The sequence below is a fragment of the Bos taurus genome, chromosome 22, assembly GCF_002263795.3.
Source record: "Bos taurus isolate L1 Dominette 01449 registration number 42190680 breed Hereford chromosome 22, ARS-UCD2.0, whole genome shotgun sequence".
Taxonomy (NCBI): Eukaryota; Metazoa; Chordata; class Mammalia; order Artiodactyla; family Bovidae; genus Bos; species Bos taurus.
In genome coordinates, this window is record NC_037349.1 from 43,740,847 (window position 1) to 43,753,873 (window position 13,027).

Genomic DNA, 13,027 nt, shown 5'->3' on the forward strand with positions numbered 1-13,027 from the left:
CACAATTGCGTAACGTATTATGCTAGACTAAAATATTTCAGAGGCTTTTTTTATCATGGCTGCAATTTAAATTCTTTAACTTTTATAGAGACTGTGAAAAGTATGTTTTTTAAAGTGAAACACTTATTTTCTTTTATTATGTATATAAGATGAAAGTAAAGTATCTTATCCTTTTCACTTTGAAGGAACTGATTCCAACAAGCGATAGCAATGTGGTTGTCTCTCTCACACGCCTCTTTGAAGTACTGCTCTGCAACGCGGTGGAGAACGATCCTACCAGCAAGCATATTCGTGTTTGGATTATGGTTGGTTTATATTTATTGTGTTTTTTAAGTTATAGAATAAAAGGTGCCTCTGGCAAATGTTGCTTGTCTTGAGAAAGACATTACAAGACCCAGAGCTATTTTTTGATAAGCACCAAAAGAATACCAGAAGACATTAAAGTTGCCCTGATCTGGTATTCTAATTTATAAGACAATTTAGAGAAAGTAAAATATGTCAGAATAAATCAAAATGCCCTATTATTTATGAAATATCATAATTTGATAGACAATAGAGTGACTTAATATTAAACCAATATGGACTTTAGGTGAATTGATCTTGTCTCAATGTTAAGCTAGAGTGTAAGCTATAACAAAGTGACGACAAAAGACTAGGAGCAGGCATCCAACCAGCTGGGTGGCGCATTGCAGGCCGAATCCAGAGAGCATGTAGGTAGGAAGGAGTCAGTGGTCCAGGTTAGTTAATGTCTAGAGAGCAGAGAACGGCAGAGAATCAGGCTCTCAGGGAGCCAAACGAAAGAGGTGTTCTATTCTCTCCCCTGGCCTATGCTACTTTCCTGTCCACCACCTATTGTCAGATTCCTTAACCTCCTCTATGCAATCCATCTACTCTTCTACCCTGTGATAATAGCAGTTACCTCTCATTGTTTTCCCTTTACTTTGTTGCCACAGAAAATTTTCTTTTAAACATGTTTGATAGACTTTTCTATCTAGATAAGGCATGTACCTAGAGCAAAAATCAAGACAAAAGTAGGTTTTCCATCCACACCAGTCCCCCAGCCACCCTCCAGCAGCCACCGTTACCAGTGCCTCATGTAGCCTGCTAGAGACATTTGGTACATGTCCTCTTTTACATTGGCTCAGATGGTAAATAGTCTGCCTGCAATGCAAGAGACCCAGGTTTGATCCCTGGGTTAGGACGACCCCCTAGAGAAGGGAATGGCTATCCATTCCAGTATTCTTGCCTGGAGAATTCCATGAACAGAGGAGCCTGGTGGGCTACAGTCCATGGGGTCACAAAGAGTCAGACACGACTGCAACTAACACACACACACTATTTTATACATGTTAACATACTATGCATACTGATTTGCATTTTTTCTCACTATGTATTTTGGAGATCTTTCCATATTAATATTGTGGTACCTTTTTTCCCTAAACAGCTATACATATTCCAGTGTATATAGCTTATTCCAGTTAAGTTGATCTCTATTTGAGTTGCTTCAAATATTTTGCTACCACAAACAGTGCTGCAGTAAATATTCTTGTACATTTATCATTTTAACCAGCAAGAATATATTTAAAGATAAACCCACTAAAAGAGAAACCCCTAGGTTATATGGCATGAACATTTTAAATTTAGACACATTGCCAGAGTAATGATTTTTTATGTAGCTGAGATGTGCTCCATTCCACATTATTTGTAAATCTGATCTTTTCCAAGTAGGTTAACTAGAACTCAATATATTAAATTTTAATCTGTTAAAAGTCTCTTTTAAATAATTAGTTTAAATTAAACTTTTTCCTTTTTAAACCAACAGGCTTGCTTTATATTTTCTTTAATTTGGTCCATTGGAGGAAGCTGTGATACAGATGGTCGCATTGTTTTTGATGTTTACATACGAATAGTCTTAATGGGAAAAGATGAAAACAACCCAATACCTGATTCTGTGGGTAAATGGGAATGCAACTTTGATGAAAAAGGCCTAGTCTATGACTACATGTATGAGGTATGATGTAAGATGCTTGTTATGATAAACCATAGAACACAAAGTCTTAGATCAGTGGTCAAAACTGGGTTCCCATCCTAGAGTTCTCTGACTCCTGTGGTTAGCTTTTAGTCCCTTCTCTTTCGTTTCTCCTCCTATAACTTCTTCCCCAGTGGCTTCCCCAGTGGCTCAGAGAGTAAAGAATCTGCCTGCAATGCAGGAGACCTGGGTTCAATTCCTGGGTTGGGAAAATCCCCTGGAGAAGGAAATGGCAACCCACTCCAGTATTCTTACCTAGAAAATCCCATGGACAGAGGAGCCTGTAGGGCTCCTGTAGCGGGCTACAGTTACATGGGGTTGTAAAGAGTTGGACACGACTGAGCAACTAACACACCAACTGATAACTCGTGGACAGTATAGATCCACTTGTTTGAAGAATATTTTATAATTTCAGATTTATGTTAAATCTGTTTTCTCTAATTTAAAAAAGAATTCACAAAAATATCCTTTTAAACAGCAAGCATTTACATAATCATTGATTCATGCAGATTTTACTTCACAAAGCCATAAGGTCTGGATAGAGCCTTATTACAATTTTACCTGAATCTCAAAGTCTGTAGATGAAAAAGCAAACCTAGAAAGGCTACTGGCTAGCACAGCCAGGACTTGAACCCAATTCTCCTGATTGCCAGTGTAGAAAGGTCTCTCTAAAACCCTGCTAACACAGAATTTTAAGAATAAGACCAAAAGGATAGTTTCATTCACATTAGTCACACTGAGAAGTCAATAAAATATCGCCTGAAACTGAAAAATCAAGAGATGATAACCCAAGCATATTCTTTAACAGTTGAAGGTAAAAAAAGAAAAATAGAGTTGAAGGTAAATATCAAAATATCTAGCTGAAAGAGGCAAAGGTAAGTTGCTGTTGGAGAGGAGAAAATGAGTGGGAAACTGATCTTTTTCCTTACCTTATAAACTTGGGCTCTAAAATATGTACACATATAGCTTTGATAAAAATAAAAGATAAAACCTCAGAAATTAAGAACATGAATTACTAAAGAATCATTTACCCAAATTTGCAAAATTACCATAATCCAGACACAAACCATATACATATACAATTTGTTAGAAAATATTAAAAAATTCTTAGATGCTCGCCATAGCCCTGGAGTGGGCCCAAGAGATCTCCTTCTTTGCCAGGTGTTAACTCTTTTGTTGCTTGATGAAGGTGAAAAGTCAGTAAGAGACATTTAGGATCTCCAGGGAAGTGCAGGACAACCTGGAGAGGAGGGGAGGGTGGATTCCCTAATCAGGATCACTCAGGGTGTTAAGACAGCAGATCTTCATTCAACCCATGGTTCAGAAGAAGTTCAATAATGTGTCAATCGGTTCCGCCTTTCTAATATGTCCTGGTTGAATATCAGCCTGGATCAATATGCCAAACAGAATAATTTTAGAGAAACAAATATAATGAGTTTATTTTATATTTTGTTTCTCTTGAGATTATTGCCCATTTCCTTTAAAATATGAAAACAGTATGGGGAGGGAGGAGGGAGGAGGGTTCAGGATGGGGAACACATGTATACCTGTGGCGGATCCATTTCGATATTTGGCAAAACTAATACAATATTGTAAAGTTTAAAAATAAAATAAAATTAAAAAAAAAGAATCACTAACTTTTAACTTTAATTAAATAAAATGTTATTCTCCACAAAACAAAACAAAAAAAAATAAATAAAATATGAAAACATCAAGCCAAAGTCCTATTAATTGTAACTTCAGCCACATCAGAGTGGCTCCCAAATAAATTCTTGATATATGCACAAGGACATCTTCAAGGCATTTTGCAAAAATTAGAGTGTTAAGAGGACATAGAGGCAAAAATATCTGAAATTTTATATATGTTGAATTTGTGATAACTAGGTTTCATTAAGTTCATCAGGTTACCGTTGAAAAGCAAAACTAAAACTAAATGCGTTATTTCTTACATTGGATGGTGGATTCATGGGTGCTTGTCAGTCAGAATTAAATACATTGTATACATTATTTTGGATGAATCTAGTATTTCACAACAAAAAGGAGGAAAAGACTAAATACAGTTTTAAAAAGCATATATGATTGCTATGTTAAAAACAGCCTGTTAGATAGCAAGTGCATGGTTATAATGTTTTAAAATTTATGTTCTCTTATAGTTGAAAAACCGAGGTCGCTGGATCCACTGGAATGAACTAATTAAAAGTACTAGTTTAGGAAATAGACGTGTCAAGATTCAAGATATCATAGTCCCTACCATGGATACAATTAGATATACATTTCTAATGGATTTGAGTATTACCTATGCAAAGTAAGAAACGGTTATAACATGCATTTTAAATATTGCAGTACCTTTCTTATAGGATCATAGGATTTTTAAAGTGAACCTCAGAAACCATTTTCAGATAACTGAGACACTGAGCCACCCACTAACATTTCCATAGTGACGTCTGATACTCTTAGTAAACCTGAAATCCAGACTTCCTGTCGCCCACTCCAAATCTTTGCCATCCTACTTTGTTGTCTTATAAGCCATCTTTTATTTCTCTTATTTGTAATAGTGGACTAAAAGTCAGTTACAATGTTACTGTTAAAAATCTAGACATTTTACTCACAGGCTCACCATACTCCTTAGGAATCAGACTAACAATGATTCTCTCATTTGGTATTATTCAAATACATCCTGTACCAGTTCTTCATCATTTAAGATGAACATAAAAGAATCAGACTTAACTCAGAAGAGCCCATCAAAAAAGATGAACAGCCTAGCACATACCATAGGCATATCCATACCAATTTTCTTAATAACACTTTCATAGTTATTTTTCTCTTAAAACATTAGCACAATTTATCATTAATTTTATAATGTTTAAGTTAGACAAGTTTACATAATATGCATGATGTCATGGTTTGTTTGTTTTTGATGAAGAACCTATTTCTGAGTGGATTTTGTCACAGTTTTATCTTACGTTATTAAAAAAAAAAAAGAGAGAGAGAGAGCGCTTATGAGGGAGCATAGTTGTTCAGTTGCTAAGTTGTGTCCAACTCTTGGCAACCCATGAACTATACCACCGAAAGTCCTCTGTCTTCCACTGTCTTCCAGAGTTTGCTCAAATTCATGTCTGTTGAATCAATGATGCTATCTAACCATCTCATCTTCAGCTACCTCCTCCTCCTTTTGCCTTTAATCTTTTCCAGCATCAGGGTCTTTTTCAATGAGTCATCTCTTCGCATCAGGTGGCCAAAATATTGGAGGTTCAGCTTCATCAACAGTCCTTCCAATGACTATTCAGGGTTGATTTCCTTCAGGTTGACTGGTCTGTCTCCTTGCAGTCCCTTGGACCATGATTCGAAAGCATCAATTCTTTGGCACTTAGTCTTCTTTATGGACCAACTGTCAACTTTAGGAATGAAATAGGGAGGAACATTATTTTGTCTGTATTTTGTCCCATGGTTGCATTTTTGCATTTAGAGGCTAATATTAAAATCTTAAAATATTAACAGCACCAAAGAATAGATGCTTTTGAAGTGTGGTGTTGGAGAAGACTCTTGAGAGTCCCTTGGACAGCAAGGAGATTGAACCAGTCAATCTTAAAGGAGATCAGTCCTAAATATTCATTGGAAGGACTGGTGCTGGAGGTTGAAACTCCAATACTTTGGCTACCTGATGTGAAGAACTGACTCATTTGAAAAGACCCTTATGCTGGGAAAGATTGAAGGCAGGAGGAGAAGGGGATGACAGAGGATGAAGTGGTTGGAGGGCATCATTGACTCAATGGACATGAGTTTGAGCAAGCTCCAGGAGTTGGTGATGAACAGGGAAGCCTGGTGTGCTGCGGTCCATGGGTCACAGAGAGTCAGATATGGCTGAGCGACTGAACTGAACTGATTAAAGTCTTCCTTAGACACGTTGGGCTTCCCTGGCAGTTCAGCTGGTAAAGAATCCACCTGCAATGTGGAGACCCCAGTTTGATTCCTGGGTCGGGAAGATCTGCTGGCAAAGGGATAGGCTACCCACTCCAGTATTCTGGCCTGGAGAATTCCATGGACTGTATAGTCCATGGGGTCACAAAGAGCTGGACACAACTGAGCGACTTTCTCTTTCACTTTAGGCATGTTAGGTATTTGTCAATTCTCAGGAGTTCCTAGTATAGGAATTCTTTTATTCCATGAACGATTTGTCAGAATAATGCTTTCAAATGAATAAGTAAAAACATAGGATTACAAGGGAAACCACATATTAAAATACATTTATTAACGTTTTGAAAAATTTGAGCTCCAGTAGCAATATGTGTGCTTCTTTATTAACATGTTAAATAATAAGATCTAGCAGTGAGTCTGATGATGATCATAATTTTGAAGAAGTAATAGACATAAGTGATATTTTTGAGATATCTAACAATTATATTTGGAGAAGGCAGTGGCACCCCACTCCAGTACTCTTGCCTGGAAAGTCCCATGGGCAGAGGAGCCTGGTAGGCTGCAGTCCATGGGGTCGCTAAGAGTTGGACGTGACTGAGTGACTTCACTTTGACTTTTCACTTTCATGCATTGGAGAAGGAAATGGCAACCCACTCCAGTGTTCTTGCCTGGAGAATCCCAGGGACGGCGCAGCCTGGTGGGCTGCCGTCTATGGGGTCGCACAGAGTCGGACACGACTGAAGCGACTTAGCAGCAGCAGCAACAATTATATTTAGTATAACATCTGTGATGTCTGTTGATGACAAGCACACAGGTACTATTATAAGTTGCTCCATTTTCGTAAAGGGTAATGAAAGTAAAGATACAGCCTTTATGTCCTCTAAGTTCTGAATACTGTAAGAATTTCTTCAGTTTGGCTCACAGACCCTAAGTCAAGAAAGGTTTTTTATTTCGTAAATTATTTTAATAAGTAGTTTTTCAGAAGATGAGTGTTACTCAGACTGAAAAGTGTAGATGAATTCTCAGGTATCACTATAATTCTAAATGATTTGTGTTTTGTTTGTAGTATTGATTTCATGTTTATACTTCAATGATAATTTTTAAAATTAATATTATCATAATTTGGGTCATATAGATTACTTTCTGTATACTGAATACTGCTGTTCAGTTTTAATGCCAGGCTTTGTGTTTGTCTCCATGTAGTGCGTGGTGCCAAGTTATCACTTAAAGTGATCGTATTTAATTTTTATTTCAGTGTGTCTCAAACTGGAGTTCTCCAGGTTTCTGTGAACATAAACTCAGGAGTTTTTTCCCTTTAAATTAGTTCAGACTACTCAAAAATGAGAAACTCTACTTGAAGCTATTAGAGAATTCCTTAGAGTTGGCTTTTAGACCGGTATTTTCGGTTAGTATCAGTGACTTGATTTAAAGATGCTATTGATGGGTAGATACAGCTGTTACTTTTTAGAATTCATTACCATTTACTTTCTTACAGAAAGAAACCTTGTGGTATTGAGATAACTGCACAACAGCGTCAACCTCTGTTTTTGTCATCATCCTAATATTCCACACTCACCTGTATCTCTATCTAAAATATAGCACTTTCTGAGGAGACAAATGCTGGCTTTATTTTTTTTCTGAAAAGTTAAGCATGTGATTACTTGTTTTAGCATATAACAATGTTACATCTGTCCAAATAATAGTGTGTCACTATTTAAGTTTTGAAAGTAAGCAGAAATGTGTGCTAGTTGTTACTTTTATCAGTCTTTTATGAAATGACAATGATAAATTAAAATGTGAGTTTTTGGGTGAAGATGATTTGATTATTATTTATGTTTTCAACTAACTCCAGCTTTCTCTAGTTGAACTGTATTCTGACTTTTTCTCCTTCTGATGATATGTTCATTGTTTCATTAAGGCCACTACTTTTTGTGGGTCCAACGGGTACAGGAAAATCAGTGTATGTGAAGGATAAGCTGATGAATCACTTGGAAAAGGACCTGTACTTTCCTTTTTATGTTAATTTCTCTGCACGGACCAGTGCCAACCAGGTTCAGGTTAGTTAGAAGTTAGAAATACTGGATGCTTGGGGCTGGTGCACTGGGATGACCCAGAGGGAGGGTATGGGGAGGGAGGAGGGAGAAGGGTTCAGGATGGGGAGCATGGGTATACCAGTGGCGGATTCATTTCGATGTTGGGCAAAACTAATACAATATTGTAAAGTTTAAAAATAAAATTAAATTAAAATAAATAATTAATTTAAAAAAAGTTAGAAATATGGATCTATCATTTTAAATTTTTTTACTTATTTGATTAGCATTTAAAACTTTTTTTCTGTATAAACAGCTTGCTAGTTTTAAAATTTTTTATTGGTGTATAGTTGATTTATGGTGTTGTGTTAATTTTGGTGTACAGCAAGGTGGATAATAAAACTATATTTTAGTAAATCTTCTATGAATTTAAATAAAACTTCAAACATTTTATTTTTGGCCTTAGGACAAATTTCAAGAGAACATTTTTGCATTAATACTGAATTGTTGAGCTTTGTCAGCTTTTTTTCTCTGCAAGCCCAAGAAGCAACAGTTGATTTCTTAACTGGAGAAGTATGAAGTATAAGAAAAGGGAGGGAGGGACGGAAGTAGAGAGAGAGGTTTTTTACTTGTTCTTTCAATACTCTCCCAGATGGTCCCTATAGGCATTTGCTGCTTACCGAAGTTCTGTCAGTGAAAGATCTTTCAAACCATGGACTTTTTATTGTGTGATCTATCTTTTACTCCTAGAGGTGCCAAGATGGAAGTACTGCATGAGATCTTTTCTAATTACCATTTTTATCTTCCATTCCTAGAATTATATCTATCCATTCTCTTCTGACCTGTGGTGCTCATTTTCTTTGTTATAAGCTTATATAATTCTCTAATTTCAAAATACTACAAGTATAGATTAGTGCTTTTAAATATTAAGTTAAAGCTAAGTTAATAGATATGTTGGGGTATCTATCGCAGAAAAAGTTTTGTGTGTGTGTGTGTGTACCATGTAAATATATAAATAGGTGTGTACATAACAATTCTGAGCACATAAAAGGGTTTCAATATATGCTCTTTGAATGATGTTGAATATGAAGTTTCGTATAACCCTAATGAATAAATTTAAATGAATAACATGGTAATGCTTGACATTATTACCTTACATAATTAGACTGTTAATTTTTTTCTGGTGTTAAGTATGGCTTTCAATATACTACACTTTCTTTATGTTTTAGAACATTATTATGGCTAGACTGGATAAAAGACGCAAAGGAGTTTTTGGACCACCTATGGGAAAGAAGTGTATAATTTTTATAGATGACATGAATATGCCTGCATTGGAGAAATATGGAGCTCAACCTCCTATTGAATTATTACGACAATTTTTTGACTGTGGGAATTGGTAAATATTTACCTGAAGTCTTAAGTAGCTGTGTTGAAGTAACTTCTTGTTGTCTTTTTCTGTTTTTATTTTTTCACATCAAAATAATACATTTTTGCAAATTACTTAATGGGAGAAAATGGTTGTTCAGATTTTCTTATATGGAAAATTTTGGAATACCTTCCTATACTTTCTTATATCATGGAAGAATAATCCACAAATATATTTATTTAATAATATATTAGTTTTTGCCCTTTTAAGCTACTACGTTCAGTTATTAAAAATAACTTACCAATTATATCTTTTACTATCACCCAGCACTGAAAATTTATGGATAGTCTCCAACCTAAGTAACCATAACCAGCACCCTATGTTTCCACCACTTTAAATTCCTTAATTATCTATGATTATTTGAAACTACCATATCTTTGAGATGGCTTAGTTTTGACAGCAATTTCATGAATAACTCTTCCACTCCTTCCACCTTATTTTACAATAATATGATTAGTTTCTAACACATATGACATTGTATATTTAAGTTAGGATTAATAATTCTGCATTTCCTCTTATTAAAATGTTTCCCTAATCCCTAATATGCTATGATTTTTATCTCAAGGCAAAGATAGATTACTTACAAAACTAAATGATATTTGGGGATTATATATTTTTTTGTTATTGCATGCCCTGAAATCTTGCTTTCAGGTGATAACCACTGTTAATAGTGTATTCTCTATTCTTCCAAGGTTATTTTTCTATATAAATATATTTTTATTTTAAAAAAGACCCATGTTGCACATAATGTTTTATAACTTATTTGCATTTAATATATTTAACTATATTATTTATATGTTTCATTCACCTATCCATATTATTGGGCTTCCCTAGTAGCTCAGATGGTAAAGCATCTGCCTACAATGCAGGAGACCCGGGTTCAATCCCTGGGTTGGGAAGATCCCCTGGAGAAGGAAATGGCAACCCACTCCAGCATTCTTGCCTGGAGAATTCCATGGACAGAGGAGCCTGGCGGCCTATGCTTTGCTGCTGCTACTGCTGCTAAGTTGCTTCAGTCGTGTCCGACTCTGTGCGACCCCATAGACGGCAGCCCACCAGGCTGCGCCGTCCCTGGGATTCTCCAGGCAAGAACACTGGAGTGGGTTGCCATTTCCTTCTCCAATGCATCAAAGTGAAAAGTGAAAGTGAAGTCGCTCAGTTGTGTCCGACTCTTAGTGACCCCATGGATTGCAGCCCACCAGGCTCCTCCATCCATCGGATTTTCCAGGCAAGAGTACTGGAGTGGGGTGCCATTGCCTTCTCCGGGCCTATGCTTTATGGGGTCACAAAGAGTCAGACACGACTAAACGACTAACACACACACATAAGCATCCATATTATTTGTCTATCTCATTTATTTTATTGGCTTTTGATACTATTTAGTTTTGTGAATCTTATATAATTTATTTAACCAGTCCCTTATTGACAGTTATTAGAGTTGCCAAAAACCAGGTCATATTTTCATACTTTCTATGGTGCTTTTTGGAGAAGGCAGTGGCACCCCACTCCAGTACTCTTGCCTGGAAAATCCCGTGGACGGAGGAGCCTGGTAGGCTGCAGTCCATGGGGTCGCTAAGAGTCAGAGACAACTGAGTGACTTCACTTTCACTTTTCACTTTCTTGCATTGAAGAAGGAAATGGCACCCCACTCCAGTGTTCTTGCCTGGAGAATCCCAGGGACAGGATCCTGGTGGGCTGCCGTCTGCGGGGTTGCACAGAGTCGGACACGACTGAAGCGACTTAGCAGCAGCAGCATGGTGCTTTTAGACTAAAGACTGGCTGTATAGATTTCTCTCACCATCACCCCCCTTTGTTGCAAGAACCTCAGTGTTAAAGGACTTTATAATTTATTTGAAATAGGCACCATTTCATTCTGAGCAGTTCCAACTAAACTGAGTCATTTTCATACCCTTTTTTATATTCCCTAATGGGTATCTTTTTATGTAACAAGAATGTATAGGTTCTCTTTATATATCCTTCTGTGCTCTGAAGATAAGATTTGAGATGAGAAAAAGGAATCAGAACTTAGCTGTAAGTAGAGTAAGTAAGTAGCTTATTGTCTAAATAAGGACATTTCTGAGAGAAAAGGGAAGCTGTTAATAGTTACTACAAGACAGGCACAAACCAGAATTTTCTAAGACAAAGTGGGACATATAGTCATCTTACCTATAACCAAGATTGATCTCTCATCCATACTTCTGGATTTGGAGTGTAAGACACAAAGCAGAGAGTTAAATGGAAAGAAGAATTGGAAAAAAGAAAGGCAAGAACAAGAGGAAGGGACATTCTGGACACCCAGAATCTGGACAGTGTTATCAGTGTCAGTGAAAGGAAAAGCAGAGTGCTGCTTTAAAACAAGTTTTCTCCACAGATTATTGGTTGCCTGAGGTGGGGCGGAACGAAATAGGTAAAGGGGGTGAAGTAAGTCAGGGGGCTGCAATGTACATCATGTTGACTGTAGTTTAATAAAACTGTATCACATATTTGAAAATGGCTCAGAGGATGAATCCTGAAAGTTATCACAAGAAAAAAAAAATTTGTAGCTGTATCTGGTGACAGATGTTAACTGAACTTATTGTGGTGAACATCTTGCAATATATGCAAGTATCAGATCATTATGTAGTACACGGAAACTAATGTTATGTCAATTATACCTCAATAAAAAAAAGAAGTAAAAATTATATGAATCCTTAAAAACAAACTTCTCTTTTACTCCAAGTAATATCTAATCTTCTTCCTTTTAGAAAAGCTAAAATCAGATAAAGTTTCAAAGGAACTCTACTTTTCAGTCCATCTTGTTGGCTTTATTACTGACTGTTTTGGGATTTTTATGTGCTTTCAAGGTATGACCTGAAGGACACAAGTAAAATCACATTGGTTGACATACAGCTGATTGCTGCCATGGGCCCTCCAGGTGGTGGAAGAAATCCAGTTACTCCCCGTTTTATTCGGCATTTCAACATCTGCACCATTAATACTTTCAGTGATGAAACTATGGTCCGAATCTTCTCATCAATTGTAGCATTCTACCTTAGGACTCATGACTTTCCTCCTGAATACTTTTTAGTTGGGAACCAGATTGTCAGTGGGACTATGGAGGTGAGCAAAGAATGCAGAACAAAGTCTTTAATATTACATATATCTGCATTTGATCCTTCGGTTTTTGTATTTTTTTCTTCTTTTCCCCCCTAGCCATCTACTTTTTGTCTTCACTGTCAGAGAAGCTGTGAGGAAGGTTTGAAAACAGTAAGATTGTAGGCTTTGAAATTGGGGAATCTAGCTGGTTTTGAGTCTTGACTGCTATTTGTTAGCTATCTAGCCTTGTGCAAGCAACTTAACCATAGTTTTTTAATCACTAAAATGGGAGCTAATGTCTATTTCACAAAGGTTGTTACAAGGAAATCATCCAGAACCAGTATCTGCCACATTGTAGGTGTTGCCTTAATTGTTGGGTTCCTACTCTAGTATTTATTAAATTTTGCTTCTCTCTCTCTCTTTCTTCATGTTTATGTAAAAAAAAAAAAAAAGAAACTTAAGCAGCTTATGAATCCCTTATTTTTGCCAGACTGCATAACTTAGCTGTGGAAGTGAAAAAAAAAAAAGGTGGGACACAAGGGTGGGACTAGA

The 13,027-nt window shown here is 36.5% G+C and overlaps 1 protein-coding gene and 1 non-coding gene across 6 annotated transcripts in view; both read left to right on the top strand.

The window, feature by feature from the left end:
• The window catches only part of DNAH12 (dynein axonemal heavy chain 12), a 191,426-nt gene that overhangs the window by 100,817 nt on the left and 77,582 nt on the right, over positions 1 to 13,027 (top strand). For 4 of the 5 annotated variants that reach the window (XM_059880070.1, XM_059880063.1, XM_059880064.1 and 1 more), the window contains 6 exons: positions 186 to 305; positions 1,823 to 2,011; positions 4,183 to 4,334; positions 7,863 to 8,001; positions 9,204 to 9,370; positions 12,244 to 12,499. In XM_059880070.1, the coding sequence (XP_059736053.1) occupies positions 186 to 305; positions 1,823 to 2,011; positions 4,183 to 4,334; positions 7,863 to 8,001; positions 9,204 to 9,370; positions 12,244 to 12,499 (1,023 nt within the window). Of the gene's footprint in view, positions 1 to 185; positions 306 to 1,822; positions 2,012 to 4,182; positions 4,335 to 7,862; positions 8,002 to 9,203; positions 9,371 to 12,243; positions 12,500 to 13,027 lie in introns of those variants that run through there. The other variant, XM_059880065.1, reaches the window with a different exon arrangement.
• On the top strand, positions 10,228 to 10,299 carry TRNAC-ACA (transfer RNA cysteine (anticodon ACA)). Its single transcript has one exon. It is a non-coding gene; the product is annotated as a tRNA-Cys (tRNA).